The sequence below is a fragment of the Canis aureus genome, chromosome 10 (assembly GCF_053574225.1).
Source record: "Canis aureus isolate CA01 chromosome 10, VMU_Caureus_v.1.0, whole genome shotgun sequence".
In the NCBI taxonomy this organism is placed as follows: domain Eukaryota; kingdom Metazoa; phylum Chordata; class Mammalia; order Carnivora; family Canidae; genus Canis; species Canis aureus.
In genome coordinates, this window is record NC_135620.1 from 10,178,859 (window position 1) to 10,202,472 (window position 23,614).

The following is a 23,614-nucleotide window of genomic DNA, read 5'->3' on the forward strand; positions in this document are numbered from 1 at the left end:
AATACATGAGGATCTGTCTCAGATTTCACAGGAAGAATTGTCCTTTAATTAATGAATTGTATACTTTCTCTTCATTGGTCCTTCCTATGGTTCTTTGATCAAAGATACATTGAGATATGTATATTTTTAAAAAGGCAGTATCTTTTACTCAGCAGGTTTGTTGAGTCATTTCCTCCGAGTATTTAAAACCAGGCTAATTAAAACCTTCATCCATATAACAGTGCCTGCACAGGAACGAATCAATAATTAGTGCAAATCCTTACCAAGACCCATTTGAAATCATTACAGTTATTGAGTGTGCTCTATATCTATAGCAGTACAGACAATAACATTCTACATGAATATTGTCCTCATTTGTGTACTTTGTCAATTCTTTAATTTCAGATACATAATTCATAAAATTTGCCTGTTCGGCAATTTCTCTGAAAATTCTATTACTAAGAAATTTAGGAAACCAAGGTTGTTTTGTAAGGTGTTTTGTTTTGTTTTTGGAAGGGAGGGGATTCAGAATTCCATCTATTAAAAGGAAAGCATTTTGCCCAGATACAATACTAAAACCAATCTTTAGCCTGGGTTTCTTAAAGGATATAATTGAATACAGATGCATTATCTAGCCTTTTTACATATCCATCTATCGGTTTTTAAAAAGGGCCCTCTAAGAGGGGTGCAATTACCGCCAATTTACCCTGCATTTTCTGAGAGATTGTATGGTATTGTTCAGTCAAAATGTGGTCCTTGAACCAGGGATTTCAGCATCACCTGTAAGCTAGTTACAAATGCAAATTCATGGCTATCACCTCAGTCTTCTCAATTAGAACTTCTGGTGATTGGATCCAGAAACTTTTTTTTTTTTTTTTAAGGTTTTATTCATTTATTCATGAGAGACACAGAAAGAGGCAGAGACATAGGCAGAGGGAGAAGCAGGTTCCTTGTGAGGAGCCCGATGAGGGACTAGATCCTAGGACCCCAGGATCATGCCATGAGCCAAAGGCAGACACTTAACCACTGAGCCATGCAGGTGCCCAGATCCAGCAACTATTTTTGACAAGATTTCCGGGAGACTCTTACGTACACTGAACTTTGAGAACCACTGGTGTAGTTGAAACTAGGTGGACTTTGTGGTCAAACACTCATTTTAATCTGAATTTCTTTGCTTACTAATTCTCTAAGCTATTGGATCTGTCTGTGCCTATTTTCTATAAAGCAGAGATAATGAATTTTTTAGGGATGCTAGAGGATTAGTGGCAATGTATGAAAAAGTAATCAAGTTTAGCCAGTGTACAATAATTGGCAGGTTTTTTCTTTTATTGAGGTAATGATATGTACTATTATTTGAGTTTTTGCTTGGTACCAAGGTAACTATCTCTGCATATATTAGCCCACTTGATCCACATCGCAGCCTTATTTGTGTATTCTTTTACCCATTTCACAGAGGAAGAAAGTAAGGTATAGGATAGTGAATTTTCAGCCTTATGATCCACTAAAAATTGAATGAGGGTTAACATTACAGCTCCAGTGGTAAATATTTCTGTTGAATTTACAACTTTTAATTAAAGGTGTTATGTTTGGGATTGGTACTTTGGGATCTGTTTGGAATTTTAAAAATGCAAAATATCAGTCATCACTAAGTGCTGATTCCTAAATTAATGTTACCTGTTCATATCTCACTGTATCATCTACACAGTGGTTTATTCATTGGTTTACTAAGGGCAAATTTGATTTCTTAGAGTCTTTCCGTCAGCCTTAAACCATTGTTGATAATGCTCTCGGTTAAATAATACCAGAAGCCTCATTGAGAGCTACACTTAATCATTTTTCATATTTGTGATTTGAATAGCACTTCTTTAGTGCATTATCATTTTTTGCAGCATGTGGATTGAACCTATGGTTAATTACATATTTTAAACTTAACTACCATTTCCAATTTCAATATACTCCAACTAGAATGTTCCTAGACTGTTTGTTTCTTTATTGTCACACTAAAAGGATAAGATATTTTCTTGAGAAAGATGTCTTGAAATCATAGGATTTTTTTGATTGAAAAAATAAAAAAAGCTGAGTTGAGTGTAAGGCAAAATAAAGTATTCCTTTAAGACTGGGTCATGTACTTTTCAAATGAAACGCTCACATGATACCGCTGTGAATTGAAAATCAGTGCCCTCTGGCCTGACAGGTTCTGATGGCACTCTAAACACTTTTAATCAGCACTGCCTTCCTGACAATGATTAGTGAGAACTCAAATTAGGAGTTACTTTTTTCGGGATCCCTGGGTGGCGCAGCGGTTTGGTGCCTGCCTTTGGCCCAGGGCACGATCCTGGAGATCCGGGATCGAATCCCACATTGGGCTCCCGGTGCATGGAGCCTGCTTCTCCCTCTGCCTGTGTCTCTGGGCCTCTCTCTCTCTGTGACTATCATAAATAAATAAAAATAAAATAAAGATTTAAAAAAAAAAAAAAAAAGGAGTTACTTTTTTCATCATTCCTAATATTTTTTCCCACTTCTCTGTTGCAATTATTGCTACCTCTATGGGGTATAAAGTATATAGTCTCAAATTTTTCTGTAATACAGATGAGAAGATTTAATCACTTCTGTTCTGAGTCTGTGGAAAGTTAAAGAGATTTCTAAGGAATCTTTCGAAGTACACTAAGAACTTGGTCACCAAATATATTTTGTGTCTTCTCTTGAATGTAGGAGCAATGAAATGGAAATAAATTTCTAGAGGAAACTACTTCATCATGCAGTACTCTCAATGAGCAAATTAATTTTCTTCTCTTCTTGATTAAAACAAAAAAATAGCAAGCTGCATCATTGTCATAGTCAAAATTAGTATTCTTGCTGCTGACTTAATACTTGATAGGTGCTCATTAATTCTTAGCATAATTATTTTTCTTCTATATAATCTTCTAGAATAGTTGGTTTCCATATGCAACTTTGATTTTCATTATACAGGAGATTTTTGTTCTTAATTACTTCTTCAAAGATAGTAATTACTTTTATTTATAAATTAAATAAATTTTTCTTTGTTAGGTTTTGTTTTTATGTTTGGAATAATTTTCCTTTTTAATTTTCATCTTAAGAACCATGATCTTGATGATATTTGCAGGTAGTGTTATGTGACTATGACACTGTTAGTTACATACTCATTTTTTTTCTTTTTTTCTTTTTCTTTTTTCTTTATTTATGATAGGCATACAGTGAGAGAGAGAGGCAGAGACACAGGCAGAGGGAGAAGCAGGCTCCATGCATTGGGAGCCTGACATGGGATTCGATCCCGGGTCTCCAGGATCGCGCCCTGGGCCAAAGGTAGGCACTAAACCGCTGCGCCACCCAGGGATCCCCATACTCATTTTTTTTCTATTCTTATTTTCATCTCCATCATTGTCCTTTGAAGGGGAAATTATTTGTATAAAAGTTGTGAACCACAGAATTTTTACTAGAAATAGTAGGTGTCTGCAGATGAACACTTAAAATCAGAAAGAGGAGAGGAAAATAGGAAAGAATAGGAATTAATAGAAGATCATAACGTACACTGAGTGAGAGGATTGCATGAACAATCTCCACTGATGAATTTGTGGCCTTGTGTTAATTTAGTAAAATAAACTATTTCTCTGTTTTAGGTAATAAAGGCTTTTAAAATAAGAATTAAGCATTTAAAACATGATTCTCTTTACATGCCACATTTCCTAGGGGTCTTTTCACTCCATGTAAAGAATCATTTTGCCTAGGTATTAGAAATGGTGGCTAAGTATTTTTTGGTACAAAATAGGTAAATTGCAAAAAGAATATTTTTCCAAGGCACTCAGACAAACAGGTTTTATATTATTTATAGTTTGGTTCTTTAAATTAATGTATGAATGTTCTTAGTGTTAATTACATCAAGTTAATAAAATAGATATTGGCTTACCATTTTGGAGAATGAACATTAGTATTAGGTCTATTTCTTTAATATCTGTTTTTCTTCATTAGTTTGAAAACTCCTTAGAAAGTGAATCTATAATCTTTTATTTATCTTTGGGTCAGAATTCACTGTTTATATGCTTAATAGAATGTATGACAGCCTAGTTATTGGGACTGTAAACTGGGATTTTAATCTGTTGGCATGTTTTGTGTGTTAATTAGATAAATATAACATGGTTCCATAGATCAAGAAATATTGGAAGTAGTTCAATCTCTACCTTCTTCAAAGCATGTGTAATATCTCCTGCATAATTGTAAAAAACTACCTTGCAAGATTTTTATCTTTAGACTCAATAATTCTATATATAATTTAAATCTGTTATTTTTCTATCACTGATTTCAAATCAAACTTTTAAAGTCATTATTAGGCAACTGTTTCTTTTTTAGACAATTCTATTTTTTTTTTTTTTTTTTTTTTTAGATTTTATTTATTTATTCATGAGAGACAGAGAGATACAGAAACATAGGCAGAGGCAGAAGCAGCCTCCCTGCAGGGAGCCTGATGCAGGACTGGATGGATCCCAGGACCCTGGGATCATGCCCTGAGCCAAAGGCAGACGCTCAACCCCTGAGCCACCTAGGCATCCCGACAATTCTAGTCTTATTACTATTCCTTATATACCTTTGTGACATTCACACATTTTATTTTGAAGTTGGTATTGTTGGGCTGATTGGAAAATCTGATAATCCGTGGCAGTCAGTGGTACTGACTTGAATTGTTACTCATTAAAATTTCAGCATAAAATACAAGCCAGTGTGGTGTTTAACAATGGATTGCTGTATACAAACATATCAGAAAAGATATCCCGAAAGGGAAGCTTGAAATATATATAAAACCCTAGTTAAGATTCTAATTCTTCTTTGGACTAACCATTAGCTGTTATTCATTATACTTGTTCCAGTTTTAATTTATCCTATTATTAATAACATCTAGGATAGCACATAAATGGCATCTCACCCTACTCCTAATCCCCTTGGGAATTCAAAGCACCATTAAAATTCCATGATTAGGCAAGTCAATAACAAGAATAACAAAACACATCATTTTGTATCCTACTGTTTATCAAATTGCTTTCAAATTCTACCTACCTAGTAATTTCACTTTTTTTATTTTTTTTAATTTTTATTTAAAATTTTTTTTTTTTTAAATTTCACTTCTTTTAAAAGAATAGGGGTCAGCCAGAATATCTGCTAAACTACTTTGTTTTATTTTTTTACACACCATTTCCACTTCCTTTCCCTTTAAAACTTCTGATACCAAATATGTGGAGGTTTTTTCCCATACCAACCAATTCTCTTAACTGTCTGGACATGAACTGGGTGTCCTACAACATAATTCTGATATTAACTATCTGCAGTTAATGCAGACCCTACAGAATAAGAACTCAGTCCCACAAGACTGCTTATGCATCAGACACAAATGGCAAGTCCCAGATTTCCTCTCTACTGCTGACTACCTGGTTATGGATCAGGAGTTCTTGTGACCCTGCTTCAAGTTTGATAACGTGCTACAAAAATGAACAGTTCTCCTGAAAACACTTTATCTAAAATTGTGGATATTATAAAAAATTGTAAAGCTATTACTGATTTATTTTAAAGGATACAACTCAAAAACAGGCAGAAGAGATGTGCAGGGGAGGATATATGGGATGGGTTGTATGGCACCCTGCCAGCACCTCCATATGTTCACCAGTGCAGAAGCCCTACAGCCTGGCCATTTAGTGGTTATTATAGAGGTTACATTACATAGGCTTGATGAATTAAATCATCGGCCACTGGTGCTAACTAAACCTCTACTCTCTCCCTTCTCCAGAGACAGATTGGGAGGCAGGACTTTATCCCTCTAACTATGCTTTGGTCTTTCTGGTGACCAGCCCCCGCCAGGAAGCTATCTAGGAGCCCACCAAGGGTCACCTCATTAGATCAAAAGGTGCTATGTCACTTGGGAAACTGTAGGCTTTAAAAGCTCCATGTCAGGAACTAGGGACAAAAACCAAGTATCTGTTTCTTGTGGTACCACATCTTGTATTGTCCCAAAAAATAAAAAAAAAAGGCACTGAGAAAGGTTGCTGCTTTTCTCATGCCTGCTGAAACATCCAGAAAGCATGGAACTTTCCTTTTTATTCAATCACAAAAGTGATGACCAAATAACTCTTGTCTCTTTTTTTTCTAGCTAAATCCTCTCATTGATTTTTAATCCCACATTTATAATGGAGTAGAAACAAGCTCCTCTGCCTTTTCTTTTTCTTTTCTTTTTTTGTATCTCTCCTAGCCTTTTTTTGTATCTCACACTGCCTTGCTAGAGCATACACCCAAAATGTTTTGAATGGACTCTGTTTAAAATAAGCACCAGAGGGATCCCTGGGTGACTCAGTGGTTTAGTGCCTGCCTACGGCCCAGGGCGTGATCCTGGAGTCCCGGGATTGAGTCCCGAGTCCCACGTCGGGCCCCCTGCATGGAGCCTGCTTCTTCTCCCTTTGCCTGTGTCTGTGCCTCTCTCTCTCTCTCTCTCTGTGTCTTTCATTAATAAATAAATAAAATATTTTAAAAAATAAGCACCAGAGTAGCTTCTTGAACATTTAATATTTTTTCATATGAATAAATATTAAAAACAACCATAACAACAATGAAAACTTGCAAAAGTTGAATTCCACTTTTGTGCCAAAAACTATGCCAAGCATCCTTTCTAATTCATACAGTATTTCCACGTACGTCTTACTTTCCCCACTTAATACATGAAGCTCAGACAGTTTAATTGACTTTCCCAGGGCTACATAGCTGAGATTCACATGTAGTAGTACTCTTTGTAATATACCACTCTTCATTCCAGAAAAATTTGGAATGTTCTCTGTATATATGAAATGAATTTTTACTAACTGAAATAGAGTTGGAAAAAATTTACTGCCCTATGTTATAGTTCCTCAAAAACTTTGGTTTGTCCCTATCCCCACCCTATGGACTTTCCCTTTATATTTCTACATCAGGCTTATTTTGTCCATTGTAATACTCATGAGGTGTCTGTGTCATAAGGTTTTACATTGGAAAGCTCAGATCCATTGAGTGTTTTGCCTTAAAATTCAAGAAGAAAAGCACATCGTCCTCACTGTACAGCTTTGTGTGTGAATTTAAAGTAATAAAAAAAAAAAATAGGAGTGACTACATGTATGGTACAGTTTTATTTCTAGAATTTTTACTTCTTACTTAGAGCAATCTACTTTCTTGGTACTTTTCTATGTGAGTGTAACAACAACATTTTAAGCTTTGAATTTTATAATAAAAATCATTGAGTAACAATTTTTTATTCCTGTTTTATATCCTCTATCCAGGTGAAAACATTTACCCTTTGTATACATGTTGTTCAGTACTGCCAGAATTTTAACACCAGACATTCTGTTGATTGAAGATGATAGCTTTTGGAAAAGAGATACAGGCAAACTTACTAATAAATGTGGGAGAATGATATTGACAAAGCTGCAGATTCGGCAGCCTGGCTCACATATACTTTGCATACAAATGGAAAAAAATCACATAGTCTGACAAATTCTAATGTTTCATACAAAATTCTTTTCTGAGCTGTCTATTTTGCATAGATCTGATGGGAATTAAATAGCTCTTTCTCCTCAACTGAAAAATCGATATTCAGAACTCATCTGATATCAAATTTTGCTCTCAGTTTAATCCATGATTAATTGAAACATGTCTCATATTTCTTGCTTTTTATTGTACTTTTAAAAATGCCATACAGAAATCATCATAAATCTATTATTTCATCATAGAATTAAAATATGTATTGAAATGGCATCACTTTAACAAAAATGCAGGATTTTTGTCAAGTTAAGATTAAAAATGTTTCATTATTCAATTTACTCAGCCATACTTTCTACAGGAATTCAATACATCTAGCTTTCCAGTTCCTCTGTGGAATACTTCATCATCTGGCATATGACCTCAGACCATCTCCCAGGTGAGTGTGAAGTTAAAGGAAAAGAAAAGGATCATAGAATATTAGTGCTCCCCAACATTTACTTAACTGTTGTAAAAAATGATTATAATTCCTATCCATTTCTTTTTTTTTTTTTTTAAGATGTATTTATTTGAGAGAGAGAGAGAGAATGCACTTGAGTGTGGGCAGCAGGGGCAGGTAGAGGGAGAGAGCATCTCTGGTAGACTATGCACTAAGCATGGAGTCTGGCATGGGGCTTGATCTCATGACTCTTGAGATAATGACCTGAGTTGAAACCAACAGTTGGGCACCCAATGGACTGTGCCACCCAGGTGCTCCAATTCCTCTCCATTTATATGCAAATTGCTGTGTACACTGTTGAAATTGAGATTCCTGCCACATGGACGTTGGGCTTTGGCCAAGGGAGTGTGATCAGAAGTTAGATAAATAACATCCAAGCACAGATCTTCAACAGCTGTTTTGTCTGTTTCCACCAATTCTCTGGCTATTTTTGTCCCTTCTCTGAGAATTATGTCCCAGATAGATATTTCACCTTCAGCCTGGGTCCTTGAATAAAAGGGTGTGAGAAGCAGAGACCACAGCTGCCAACAGAAAACAGCAGTGAGGAATAGATCTTTGTTGTAACAACAATCTGGAGTACATTTCCCCATAAGTAGGTTTTGGGGATATAGGATTCTATGAGTATAGAATTCGGAACTTATTGAGATTTATGAGTTATTTATCACCATAACACAGCTGACTAATACAAAGTAGTTGTACTTTTAACTCCAGGAAATTATGAATGGTGTGGGTTTATTTCAATAATAAAGACAAGGAAATGGCAAGCTCCTTTTACGGTTTAGAGCAGAGCACTGGGATTAATCTCATTTTAGAACTATTCTGGTTTAAACATGGATTCAAGGGTGATAGCTACTACTTTCAATTTATGAATATATAGAAATAATGGTCTATTACTTGGAACATTATTATGTTGTGATATAAATAATGAATAGTTATTTTTCAACAATTGTTTTTTGTTCCCAAAGGCAAACATTTACAAGTCTAATTCTATTCCATTTAAACCTAAGAAACTGTCAGAGACTTGCGTTGAAACAAAATGGAATTTTATTGTGTTAAATACTTTAAAAAAAAACCTTTAAATACTAAAAAATATATTTAAGAAAACAAATAGAACTTTATAGTTGTAAATCATTATTTATGCTTCATTTTAGTAGTATTTATTTTGGATAAATTTGATTTGAATGGAACAATTATCTGGCTTAGTAGACCAAATTTAAGTTAACAAGTCAAATAGTTAATGGAGGTTAAAAATAGTTTTGGAACTATGAATACTTTGCAACCATTGGGGTTCCCACTCTTTTATCTTTATAATAGCTATGAAAATAACATTTACATAGTTAAACATAAGCTCTACCAAAAATGGGATATGAAAAGTAAAAATTTACCTCCACTTCATCCTATTCTTTTACTTCTTAGAGGTAATAACTGTTAAGGATTTCAAATTTTTAGTTTGATTTGTTACGCCTTCTACTTGTGACTCTAATTATAATTCTTGAAACTTGACTTCCTGATTTTGAGTTGATCAGCTGACCTGTGATATGATAAATGAGCAATTTAGAACTCTCACAATAATGTTCATAATTTAGAACATGCAGTATTTAAATCATACTTATTATTTGGTGTGTTTGAAGTGGACCATTCTCTAAATGTGCCAGAAAAATCATGTTGTCATTGTACAGCATCTTGTCAATTCTCCCCTGAGTTCATTTCATTGTTTCTTGGATCTCTCATTTCTGTTCTATTAGATTTCATGTTTTAAAATCTTTTTCTCTGATATTCCTTCAAGTCACTTCTATACTTTAAGAGCTGCAAATGTATATCATTTGCTTTCAGAATCAAATCTAATATTTTGAATATAGAGTTCTCAATTCAAAATCTCCTTTCAGAATTTTTAAGACATTACTACATGTTCTAGTTTCCAATAATGCTGATGGAAAATGAAAGTGCAAATTTTATTTTTAATTTTTGAAAGGTAACTTTATTTTTCTTTTTGGGTGATTTTATACACTTTAGTTCGTACTTGGCATTCTGAGTTTTATTAGGATGAATCTAGGCTTGGATTTTTTCAAATTCATTATGCTGTGCATGCCAAACGCCCTTAAAATCTGAAGGCTTGAGCCTGGCTTTCAGTTATTAAAATTGTTTCTTACACTTTCTTTTTTCTTTCCCTCTGCCATCCTGTACTGTAGAATTGAACATTTGAGTAATCTCTGAGCCCAGTTCTATTGACTTCTTTATCTCTTGACAGTGAATTTTATATCTTCTAATTTTTTATTAGACTATGGATGTAATGTGGAGTAAGAATAGACAGAGTGAAATGGTATTTAGGTCTGGAAATGGGTAGGTGTCTTCTGTGTCCTTAATATAAGGTATTGAGTTTATGTTGTCAGGAGGTGAGCTGAGTTTGGAAGTTCTTGTTGCTACATTTACTCTTGATGCAAGACCAGGTTCAAATTGCTCTATTGTTTTCCTTGTGTGTAAGTTGCATCTGGTTTGCTGGAGAGTTTTTCTTGATATTTTCTCGTATCATCAGGTTTCATTCTTTCCTGTGCCACGATGTGAGTCTCTCTCCACATTTTTCCCTCTCCTCCAGAAACGTTGCATGCTTGGGTGTTTCCTAGCCTGTCTTGATCCAGCCTTCTTCCTAAGTAGGCCCTGTGTCCCTGGCTCTCAGGGATGGATGGAGCTTCTTCTATGATCCTGCTCCTTGTCACTGTGCCAGCCAAATTCTGCCTTGAATACCTTGCAGGTTTTGTTTTTGGAGCAGTTTTTCTGTCTTTCCTCGTAAGTACATATTGGATTGGTATGGGATTCTATTGGTATGGGATTCTGGACCTGGTATATGTGTTGCCCCCCTGTCAGGAGTAGAATTTTCTTTTACTTTTTCAGCCATAGTGAGTTTTCACCTTTGCTCTAGGCTGTCAGGACTTCCTTTTATGGTAAAGGAGATTCAAGACTGTTTCCTAGAGAAGGGCCCCTTCTTGAGGCTTCAGGCTTCTCTCCCCAGGACCATCTCTTTATTCCTATAGACCTGCCTATCAAGGAAGGCTCCCTTTAGCCTCTCAATTTGCCTCCACTCTTTTTCCTAAGCACCCAGTGGAGCTCATTAAAAAAGACCAGGAACAAAATCGTCCGTGTTTACAGCTCCTCGGAGTTCTGTTCTCTTCTGCTAGCCCACATTCTGGCTTTGGTGCTTGTGATGGGTAATTTTATGTGTCAGTTTGGCTGGGCCATAGGACCCAGGTATGTGGTCAGAGGTTCCTCTGGATGTTTCTGTGAGAGTGTTTTTGGATAAGATTAACATTTAAATAGGTGAACTTTGTATAAGGCCAATTACCTTCCATTGTATGACTTGGCCTCATCCAATCAGTCGAAGGCCTGAATAAAACAAAAGTCTGACTTTTTCAGAGCCTGAGAGAATTCTGCCCTCAGAGGGCTTGGTACTGAATGGCAATATCAGTTCTTCCCTGGGTTTCCATCCTGCTAGCTTATCTTGCAGATTCCAGACTTGCCAGCCTCCATAAATGTGTGAGAACTCCTTAAATTTTCTCTCTCTGTGTCTTTCTCTTTCTCCCTTGCCTATTAGTTTTTACCTCCAGAGAATGCTGACTGATAGAGCAATTAAAATAAATTTACCTGGATTCTTATAATCTTAAAACCTGCTTGTGATGATACCTGAATATCTTCCTCTCCCACTCTGCCCCAGGTGCGTCAAAGCTTGCATCCCATCTCTCTGAGGAAGGATCTGTCTTCCCTCGAATTTTAGGCTATTCAATTACCTTGCAAACTCAGCTTTCTTAAAGGCTTAAGAAAAATAAGAATTTCTAAAAAATTTATTCATCATTTTTTTGGTGAACACAATATTCTTTCCAGCTGTTTAAATCCTATATAGGAGACTTGCAGTAATGATCTTTTTAAATCTCTCTTCGCCTAAAACTAGTTTTTAAAAAAGATTTATTTATTTGAGAGAGAGAGAAATAGAGTGTGCGTGCAAGAGAGCTGGGGGAGGGGCAGAGGGAGAAAGACCAGAAGCAGACTCCCAGCTGAGCTCAGAGCCCAGTGTGGGGTTCAATCCCACCACCCTGAGATCATGACCTGAGCTGAAATCAAGAGTTGCGTCTTAACCAACTAAGCCACCCAGTCGCCCCAAACTATTTTTTTAAAACAGTATTATTGCCTTTTCCTTACAACATTGATATTTGGCCTATGAATCTGGTTTTAAAACTGGAAAACTGATTCTTTTTCGTGGGTTTTTTTTTGTTTGTTTGTTTTTGTTTTTTTATTAGCGTGGTTATTCTTCTTTGACCAGTAGTGTTTATGGTTAAAGACGGGTTAATTAGCATTGATAGGTAGTGGTCATAGTTCATACATCTGCATATCCTCAAGACGTCACCCTCAGTAGCATACCTGGATATGAATTTTCTTTACCCATGTAGTTTTTGTCACTCAGAAGTTAGCCTGTGGAGGCCAAGAAAATTAAGGCCATTCCACTTTAAGTTCAGCGTTAGCACAAGTACAGCCATCCCAGGCCCCTGTGAATAAGAGCTGAACTTTACCTTACTTCAGTTACAGGAAGAAAACAGCTTACAGCTAAACATCCTAGAAAGCCCCATATTAGAATAAAAACAGAGCCCAAGCCGAGGGCAGGAAGCCCCTATTAGAATAAGAACAGAGCCCAAGCCAAGGGCCGGAAGCCCCCTATTAGAATAAGAACAGAACTCAATGCCCTTGAAGGCCCCATATCAAAATGTAAACAGAACTTGAGGAATTGCTCCACCCCTTCTGGAGGTCCCCTAGACCAGCCCTTAAAACTAAGCTGAAACCCACCTCGGGGTCCAAGTCCCTGCTCTGCAGTGTCGGGCACACTTGGATCCAAGCTCGAGCTTGTAAATAAACCCTCGTGTGTTTGCATCGGTGTTGGCTCCTTGGTGGTTTCTCGGATTCGCAGTCTTGGGCACAACATGCCTTTTGGTTGCAAAATTGGGGAACATCCAGGCATGCCCTGATCTGTGACAGCTGCTAATATAAGCATTCTCTACTCTGGTGGGAAATACATGAACATGATTTATTTCCAGGTGAAGCTACTTTCTTTACCCCTGCATTCCCATAGGTCTACCGCGGAGGTATAGAGTCACTGCAGGATTTCATGTCCCTATCCCCGCATTCCTAACACTCATGCCATGATTGGCCACTAGGAAAATCTGTCTTTTCATGAAGTACTTTATATGACTGTATCTGGGAGCAGATCCAGATATTTTATCAGTAACTTTGCAGTTAATACATGGTATTTCCCCATATTCCATTTCTATTTTATTTTTTAAGATTTTATTTATTTATTCATGAGAGACAGAGAGAGAGACAGAGATAGAGAGGGGCAGAGACATAGGCAGAGGGAGAAGCAGGCTCCATGCAGGGAGCCCGATGTAGGACTTGATCCTGGAGTCCCTCCAGGGTCACACCCTGCGCCAAAGGCAGTTGCTCAACCTCAACCTCTGAGCTACCCAGGTGTCCTCCTTTCTATTTTCAATAACCTGCTAGCTCCATACTTCAAATATCTTCAGGCCATCACCAGGCTAAGTAACCCCCATCTCTGTGTTAGTCTTTTAACGTTATTGCTTTGGTTTGTGAGATACAAACTCTGATCTGATTTGTCTGCCATTACTCCCATCATGGGCATTCTGTCCACCAGAAAAGTTTTCTTTTATCAATGACGTATTTTGCATTTTCAGCATGTATTTTTTATTTACAGTATACTTCTGCCATTTCACTGTGATTTTTAGAGTCAGTAAAGGAAAATGCTTATAATAATGCATCATCTTGAACTGGAAGTTTCTTTATAGATTTAGATTTTTATTGACAAAAGCTCTCTTATGGTATTTTTGGTGAATGTGATTCAATATGGCTTATGTAATAATTTGACCATCCATCCTACTACTCATTTATTGGTTATTCATTCAGTAAATATTGAGGAATTTTTATATAAGGCACCTTTTATATAAGGTACTCTACTACTATACATCTAGTAGAGAATAAGACAGACAGAAGTTAGCTTATGTTCTATTAGGAAAGTAATTATTTGTGATTTAATTATAGTTGTGATAGATTCTACAAGAAGTTAGTCTGGAATGACAATATTTAATGGAAACCTAACCTAATCTGGAGGTGAAGAGTCATTTCTTCCATAAATTGAAATTTGAATTCCACTCTGGAGGATGGGCAGAAATTTCTAAGGAAGGAGAAAGTCAGGAAAAAGTATTTTGTGCTAAAGAAAGGGCATCAGTGTAGTCCCTCTTATCCTTGGGATTGAGGAAAATCTGAATTTTTTGTGACAAAACTGAGCCCTTGATTTCATTTTTTTCTTGTATGTTTAACTGTACACTCGGTAAATTAATGTCATGGTATTAAGAGGTGTATTTCTAATATCAGTTCTTTTATGATGAAGCTCTTTTTGGGGAATTAAGTTACTTCATTTTTTAAAGATCTGATGCTCTATTGAAATGGTTTAAATTATTATAATTGCTACAAGAATTTTGGAGAGCATATAAAATAAGGTTAATAATGAACAGATATAGAAATTTTCACGTGTTTGTCTTAAACACTCTACTATGGATATTTAATTGCCTAGAAATAATTTAATATAAAGCTACATTTGCCAAATGTTCAATCAAAGTGTTGTATGTAACAACAAAAAAACACAGAAATATGGTTAATTTTAATAACATAAAGGTAAATTATATTAACTTAATAGAAAATTATTCAGTGATTAAAATGAATAACATGAAAACTATATAGAAGCACAGAAATCTATATCCTAAAAGTTAAGTTAAAGCAACAAATTATAAATTTGTATGGAATTGGGATTACAGCTACATATTTTGTATTGTGTTTAAGGCATGAGTGATATTTGCAAATGTGAAAATAGCTCAGTTCGTGTTGTGCCTTATAGTTATTTTCTTCTCAAAAGATTCTTTGATGTTATCATAATAATTTAGAATAGAAAATGACAGTATAGCTATAAAACAAATTCTGCTCCTTCTGCCTTGCCTTAATAAAACAAGATGTGTCAAGATCTCTGAACTAGACATAGCAATTTTTAGGTATTCATAGAAAACATAATTTTCATGCTCCAAATACAAAAGATTATGCAAAGTAAGGTGAGGTGACCGAATCTCTCTGTGCACGTATAAAATTCGGTCATTGAAAATCATTCCTTTTGGCTTTGGGCCTATATATTTGAAATAGATTTCTACTAAAATATAAATGGCCATGGGAAAGGTAACTCCTTAAGGCATTATTAAGTAGCATTTTGCTGATGCCAGTTGGCTAAATGTATAATTCTGTCAAAAAGAGATGAGAGACTCCAACGTGGAAATGGAGTGAAGAGCAGCAGAGGGTAGGAATTACACTGAATCTAGTGCAGCAACCAAGAGAAATTCTCCCAATGATCCATTTTGCCTTAGAATCAGTCTCACTTTCGTGTTTGCTTTTATGAATACTTATCAGTACCTGTCAGTCTGTTACTGTTAAGATGATGTCATCTTTCTTTTCAATAAAGGACCTCTGAGAGGTCCAGCCAAGCATTATATTTAAGCAATCTAAATGGGGATGTAGAATCAGAGAAAATGCCAACTAGTAGAAAATCAAAATCGCATTAAAAAAATACAACTATATTAACAATGTCAATCAGCAAAGATGTCACAGTTAGGCCTTAAATTTGGCTCTATGTTTTCAGGAAGCCAAACAAATAAATGGAGATGTGGTTTATTACAGATTTCTGATCATGAAAACAACAGAAAAGAAGCAAGCTCATTTGACTAGAATCCAAGCACATGATTCAACAGAACAGCTAAAATATTTCTTATTAGTGGAAGAGGGAACGTATTTAAATTTTGTCCCAGACAACATTTCTTTTCATAGAAAGTAGGTGACCATGTGCACTGCCCCAGAGTTCTGTACATTGGGATGAGTTTCCCTCACCACTGTCTCGCAAGCCCCTCAGAATGAGGATAGTATTAACAGCTCATGTTGACTTGCACTTATATATCATGGTGACCCACCTCTGAACCAAGCTCCCACTTCTCTTCCTTGGTCAGCTGGTTGTAAGAGATCCCTCATAGGGCTGTAGGTATGAGCCAAGGGGGAGCTTCTGGTGCAACAGTGATGATATGGAAATGTGGGCTTCATGCTCATGCAGTTTGCTTGTGACCTCTGGTTCTGCTGGTGCTCTACCCATCTTAACACTCATTGGTATTGGCTTGCTTTTTCATATGACTTGATGGGTCTGACAATGCCACACTCACAATGACAAATATGGAAATATATCAACAAGATCACTTAGTTCCCCAAGACAAGCTCTCTATCTTTGTAGCATCCCAAGAACAGTTTTTCAGAAGCTGCAGAGAGCATTGCCTTGCTCAAGACCTTCAGAAGTTTGCATTGTAATGCCACTGGAGGTTTCCATAAATTATGTATATCATCTTTTTCCACCACTAAAGCCTTTAATACCATAGAGTCTGCCAATTGATTTGCCCAAGTAACTGCTTGCATGGCAGCATGGGTGTTCAGCAGAGCCTTTTTTGCTCTGGATCCCTTAGAGAACTGCTTGGGTCTCATTCTTTCACAAAGAGAGCTGTCAGTTGGCAGGACGGAACTGCCTTGGTTGATGGTTTAATCTATCAAGTTCGGCTACTCCAAATATTTTTTTAATAACTTATTTATTTATTCATGAGAAATACAGAGAAAGAGGCAGAGACATAGGCAGAGGGAGAAGCAGGCTCCCAAAGGGGAGCCTGATATGGGTCTCGATTCTAGGACCCCAAGATCACAACCTTAGCCAAAGGTAGACGGTCAACCACTGAGCCACCCATGTGCCCTGGCTACCTCAAATATTAAGTCTTGGGCCTTTAGTTCAACATTTTCTGCCCTCTGCTAGAGATTAGTGACTTCCAGCTAGCAAGGAGGTCCTCTGACTTTCACCTACCAATCAGTGATTAATTTCTTTTAGCTTTTCTTAATCTTTTCTCAGAATATCAGTAGTTCTTACTAATAATCACCCAATTGCATTGTCTTATTTCTTATTACTCTGCCTCTCCTATTTCTCAGATGCATCATACAATGCAACAGCTAATGTATTTCTCCCTGCTGGCATGACCATCTCCATGACATCCCTATGACATCTGGAGAGTTTTAACCATTAGACTTGCCACTTGTGCCAGAGATTATAGTGTTCCATCTGCCACTGGTGGTGGGGGCCCTTGTTGCCAGTGGATAGCAAATGATACAGTTCTAAAACTCCAGCCTAGCACTTTCTTTCTTGACTTTTCCCAGGATCAGCTGTTGCAAGTACATTCCCTGGGAAGCATACTCTGAGATGCAGTTTTAACGTACTCTCTCTCACTCTGTCCAAGATTGGTTTAGCTTTCCTGTCTCATTCTTAAATTTCCATCTTTCCGATCAGAAGCTCACAAGTTCTGCTGAGAGTGCATTAACTATAGAGAATTCCCAGACCACTATGCTGAAATCCCAGGAAAATCTTTAAAGCCTTTAAATGAAAACTGATTTTTTAATTAATTAAAAAAACACATATTGTCACTATAATGTTGACACATGTGTACACTTTCCCATACACAGAATGCTAGAAATATTTACTTGAATATGTCTGCCAAATTCATGGCAATTAAAAGCATGAATATAGACTTCCAGTGCAGATATTTCAGAAAGCTGTTAAAATTTGTAGAAGCTCTTCTATCATTACACCCATGGGGCCTTATTATAGACTCTATTCCAGATACAGGCAGTGTGGTAAAGTGTTCAGTTCCATCTATAGTTTAGAGAGCTGTGTTCCTTAGAAAAATGAAAGAGAGGGTGGGTATCTTGGGTCCTTCATTATATAGTAGAGAAAATAATTATATGCTTACTCATTTCCCAAGGGTAATGTAAGCACTAATTATGATAATACCCATAAAATATGTGGAGCTTTTAAATGATAAATGGAAAATATTACTGGTAAGAATTTTATTTTTATTAACGTTATTCCATAAGCTAATAGTGATTTAAAACTTTTTCAGTACAAATAAAAACTGTATCCTTGCCAGGCAGTATTAGTTTCTTTACTGATTAATCCTACTTGCTGATTTAGGAACTCACCTCTTTAAATTACTGCAAGGTTAAAACATACTAGGATATTAGAAACCAAAACCTTCTTAAAACTGCAATAGGATTTTGGTAATAAGTCAATAAAAGAAAGGTTATTTTATTAAAAGTTGAAAAAAGCCCATGGTTTATGGGTATTTTCTGCAGTGTTGAGGCTGGTGAATTTAAAGAAATTCCAGAATGAATGCGGAAAATATAAAAATGGTCAAGCCTGAACAGAAATACTGGTGTCAAGATAAATTTTGATCAGGGCAACTTTACCTTGGCTGATTCTGAACAACTTTTATGTTGTCATTTCTTTCACTAGTAGCTCAGGATATCCTTTTTGTAATATCCTTAGAATCTTTTTTGTTTTAATTCAATTTAGTTAACTTTTTTTTTAATAGTGAAAGAGAGAGTAAGTGGGGGCAGGAGCAGAGGAAGAGGGAGAGAGAATCTTCAGCAGGCTCCATACCCAGTGCAGAGTCCAACAAAGGGCTCTATCTCATGTGCCTGAGATCATGACCTGATCCAAAATCAAGACTTGGACACTCAACCAACTGAGCCACCCAGGAACCCTTCCTTTTTTTCCCCTCTCTGTGTGATAATTATTTTTATCTTTCTCCTTCTAGGACTAGGAGTTTAGCAAGGTATAGAGTCAGTCCAGAGAATGGAATGGAATATCAAGTGTCAAAAAGCAGGGAGATTTGTTAGATTATTTGGACTTACTGATCTTTCCTTCTGTCAAGATCTATGAATCTGAGAATTTACCTCTACTTGCCAGCTAACAAATTAGCCTGCTTCAGTTTCATAGATGATAGCAGAAAACACGAGACCACTAGGTTAGAGATAGCTAACTAATAACATGGGATGAGTGAGCAACAGTTAAGGTAGGCCTGTGGGTGACAAAGGAGGGATGTCTGGCCCAGTTGTAGAGGTTGGGAGAGGGAAGAATGTAGAGGAAGGTTTCCATGCAGAGAGAATACTCTGTGCAAAAGCATGGAAGCACCAGGGAATCTTGGAATGCTCAATGTCTATAGTCATGAATTTTGAGAGTCCTGCTAGAAAATATTCCTGTCAGAAGCAAGACTGGAAAAGGTAGCACTTGGCAAAATGTAATGCTGAACACTTGATGATAGAATGCTATTTGATCAATTTCCTGCCTTGGTGTAGGGTTTTGGCTGACAAATAGTGGGAAGTTTTGGTTGCTTTCATCTAAGAGTGTGTGTTACAGTTCTGTTGCAGCAGCTCAGACATTAGTTTATTTTAAACTGTCCTGCAGATTGGGGTACCTGGGTGGCTCAGTTGGTTAAGCACCTGACTCTTAATCTCAGTTGAGATGTGGGTCTCAGGGTCTTGAGTTTCAAACCCCGTGTTGGGCTCCAAGCTAGGCATGGAGACTACGTAAATAAAGTATACTGCAGATCTTCAGTGGCCATCCTATTACCATAGAAACACACTTAAGAGCAAAAGTAGTAATAGTAACTCCCCTAAGTCAGCTTCTTATTTTTTTTCTTTCTTCTTTTCTAGAGATCTCTGCATTGGTAGTACACAAAACTTGTAGGAATTTTAATAACAAAATCCTAACAATTCTACATATTGGTATTTTTTAGCATCCCATACTCAACCCACAGCTGTGTGTACTTTAATTTTCCTGAGAGACAATAGATATCCATGGTTCAATGTGCAATGGTCTAATTAATGACTTAGGTGGCTTCTCCACCCTCCCCCATCCAGGTACCAAAAAAATGACCTCCTTGGGGAATATGGGGTATCCCCTACTAACATTTAATATTGCCTTCACTTTCAGCACAGGTGCACTCATGATAGGATGGGAATGCCAGTGTCTTTGTCATTAGCAGAAATAACATTTTTTTTCATACTGCATTTCAGTTTCGGGTATTAGAAAACATGTTGATGCTCATCAATATTTTGATATTATGATAGTTACTGGATTTCATATCTATCTAATGCATTAAAATAACTAACTTTATTATACACAGATTTTTGTATTTTGATAAGTATTTTTCAAAATAGTTGGTTTCCTTTGTTGTCTTATGTGTTGTACTTTATGCATCGAAAAAACTTATCCTGAAATGGGGTCCATATACTCTACCACTAAAGGTGTCTATGGCACAAAAAATTATGAGTATTTATGTCTTAAACTCAATTGATACATTGTGAAAATGACCTGGGTAAATCAGAGACCATCTTTTCTCATTCACATACTTTTTCTAGGTGACCTCATCAATTCTGGCATGTTCTTAACTACCAACACATTTTGCTGGCTCTACTGCAAGGCCAGGCCACTTCTTTGAGCTAGAGACTAAGTATTTTGTTTCTTATTTGCCATCTTCACCTGATGTCTCTGAGATGTCTCAAATTTAACATATCCAAGATGGAACCCCTTATCTTCCCCTCCCAAATCTGTTCCTTCCCAGTCTTACCCATTGATGAATAATTAGCCTGGGGTTCAAGCTGGAAATTAGTAGCTGGCTTTGGGTCCCCTTTTCTGTTACCCAAACATCGAATCCATGAGAAGGTCCTGTCCATTCTACTTTCAACTTGAATGTGCCACTTCTCTACATCTTTACTCTTCCCACCCTAATCCCAGCCACCATCTCACTCTTTGTCTAGATAATTGCCATAGCTTCAATATTAGTCACCCCAGCTTTTCTTAAGCTCTTCACAAATTAGGCTGTTTTTCACAAATTAGGCTGAGTTAAAACACATATTGGATCATGCCCTTTCCTTCTGAAAACCCTACCGTGACTTCTCATTGCTTTTAGAATAAAATCTAAAACCCTTTGGTGCCTCCGAGTTGTTCATTTCCTGCCTCTCCACCTCCTTTTGTGGCATTCCTCTCCTCTATCACTATATTCTGTTCACACTGGATTTTTAAAGGATTTTATTTATTTATTCATGAGGGACACAGAGAGAGGCAGAGACATAGGGAGAGGGAGAAGCAGGCTCTCTTTGGGGAGCCTGACGTGGGACTTGATCCTAGGACCCTGTGATCATGACCTGTGCCAAAGGCAGACACTTGACATTTGAGTCACCCAGGTTCCCCCACGCTGGATTTTTTCCCCAGTGATTCTAATTCACAGTGCTGGATATCTTTCCAGTCTTTGCTCCTATTGGTCCTCTCTCCTTTCTCCAGCCTGCTCTCTGCTCCAGAAGGCTGCCCTTTATAGACTTGTTTCAGTGGTTTCCTTGCTTTCGAGGATCCCTGGGTTGAATAGTAGGGTGCCTTAGCAGGAGATGTGAGGAAGAGGTTGAGTCTTCCCTCCTTCCTCCCTATACACTCATCACAGGCTGGCTCTCTCCTTTCATTGGTCAAGGCCTCTCTAGGTAGCCCAAGGTCCATGCCTCTGTCCTTCTGGATTCTGGTAACACGTGCCTTCTCTCATCCTTCTGGCTTGGTGTGGTAAGAGCTCCCCTTGTACAGGTCCATGTTGCTGCATTCCACGCTCACAACTTTGTAAGGAATTCGTGTTGTAATTAGCCTAACTTGATTGTGTCTTTTGTTCCTGCTGGGATCTTGGCTCTCTACATTGTTTCCTATTCTGAGGCATTTCCATGTCCTGTTCTTCTACCTGGAATGTGCTTTCCTGGATTCTTTGCATGGCTGGCACCTATTTGTTCTTCAGTTTTAAATTTTTTTAAAAATTTATTTATTAGAGAGAGAGAACAAGAGAGAGAGCAAGCAGTGCAGAGGGGCAGAGGGAGAGGGAGAAGTGGATTCCCCTCTGAGCAGAGAGCCCAACTTGGGTCAGGATCCTGGGATCATGACCTGAGTTGAAGGCAGATACTTAACCCACTAAGCCACCCAGGTGCCCCTGTTTGTTCTTTATATATCAGTTAAAGGGCATCTGAGTGGCTCAGTAAGTTAAGTGTTTGTTCTGGCTTAGGTTGTGATCCCGGGATCCTGGGATGGAGCCCTGTGTCAGGTTCCCTGCTCAGCAGGGAGTCTGCTTCTCCCTCTGCACCCCCTGCCCTGCACATGTGTGCACTCTCTCTTTCTCCCCCTCCCAAATAAATAAAATCCTTTAATAAAAGGATTAGTATCAGTTAAAGTTTTTTCTGAGGTGTTCTCTTTAACCAACCTAGATACAGTGGGTGTCCCCCTGAAGTGTGATAGCAGTGCATTGTTTTCTTCAGAGCATTTATATTTGCGTTTGTCTTTTTGACTTATTTATGTCTTGCTGCCACGGAACTGTTAACCTCCTGAGAGCAGAGAATTTGTCTATCTAGCTCTTGGTGTTTGCATGCCCACTAAGTAGCATAGGACTTAGCACATGATAATGATAATGATGTTACTGTCTAAAGCAGTTTTAAAATTTACTCCATGCCAAGATTTGCCCTAAAGGCTTTATGTATGTGAAGTCCTTTAATCTTTGCAATAACTATATGGGTGTGCGTGTGTGTGTGTGATTGTTATTTTTCACATCTTACTTTTGTGGACTCTGAGATGCACATAAAGTTAAGTACTTCAAAGTCACACACTTATAAGTGACTTCAGTGGAAGCTTCATATACAAAGATACCTTGCACTTGTCTGGATAACATATTTTAGCCTGTGCTTTGAAGTATTATCTAAGTTTCCTCTGAATGTGAAGACAAACCTTATAAATAACTTAGGGTATACTTTGAATGTTAATGAATTTTGTACATATTAAAGGTGACAAATGGCTTATTTAATGTCTGGCTCTCATTTTATGATTTGAATAATTTTACATTGATCACTAAACTGCGTTGTGTTGAATTTTTCCAAATAAGCCCTCACTCTAAATAACATTATGATACAAAACACAAGCTTATAATATAAAATCCTGCTTCATCTATCCTAGCTTTCCCTTTTTACAAAGACGTGGATTGAAGAGCCAATGAGGTTTTTCATATTGGTCTACAGAGACTGTCAGGCAACAAGTTCAGTCTTTGTTGAAAGAATCTGCTATTAATCAGTTGCCATCAACTTGCAGAGAGTAACTCCATTTCTACGTGTGTAGAGCAAAGAACTCTTATTTTGTGTTATGATTAAAAGAGTAGACCTATTCTGTTTCATGATCTCTAACACACAACATCCTAGGAATAAAAAGTGTGTATGTCTGCTGTTGTAAGTCTACCTGTTAAACTTTTATCTGTTTCATTCATAAATAGAATGACATTTACCAATTATGTTCTGCACCATGCTAATATCATGGAGTAAGAAGTGAAACTCTATGCAGTATATTGCCTTTTAAATTCACTAAATGTGGCATGCCTGGGTGGCTCAGTGGTTGAACATCTGCCTTCGGTTCAGGGCATGATCCTGGGTTCCTGGGATCGAGTCCCACATCGGGCTCCCCAGAGAGAGCCTGCTTCCGAAGGAGCCTGCTTCTCCCTCTGCCTATTCATCTGCCTCTCTCTGTGTGTCTCTCATGAATTAATAAATCTTTTTTTTTTTTAATAAATCTTTAAAAAAATAAATTCACTAAATGTTTGAGCATGGCAAATCTTCTGA

General features: G+C 37.2%; 1 protein-coding gene across 15 annotated transcripts in view; it reads left to right on the forward strand.

Annotated features, from left to right (window-relative positions):
- Nucleotides 1–3,193: 3,193 nt before the first annotated feature.
- The window catches only part of LOC144321967 (uncharacterized), a 381,290-nt gene continuing 360,869 nt past the window's right edge, over nucleotides 3,194–23,614 (forward strand). For 5 of the 15 annotated variants that reach the window (XR_013387509.1, XM_077911339.1, XM_077911334.1 and 2 more), the window contains exons 1-2: nucleotides 5,142–5,887; nucleotides 7,844–7,921. Coding sequence is in view for 2 of the 15 variants with exons in the window: in XM_077911338.1 (XP_077767464.1) it covers nucleotides 7,900–7,921 (22 nt within the window). In the remaining 13 variants the exon portion in view is untranslated. Of the gene's footprint in view, nucleotides 3,304–5,141; nucleotides 5,888–7,843; nucleotides 7,922–23,614 lie in introns of those variants that run through there. The other 10 variants (XR_013387513.1, XM_077911343.1, XM_077911338.1 and 7 more) reach the window with 7 other exon arrangements.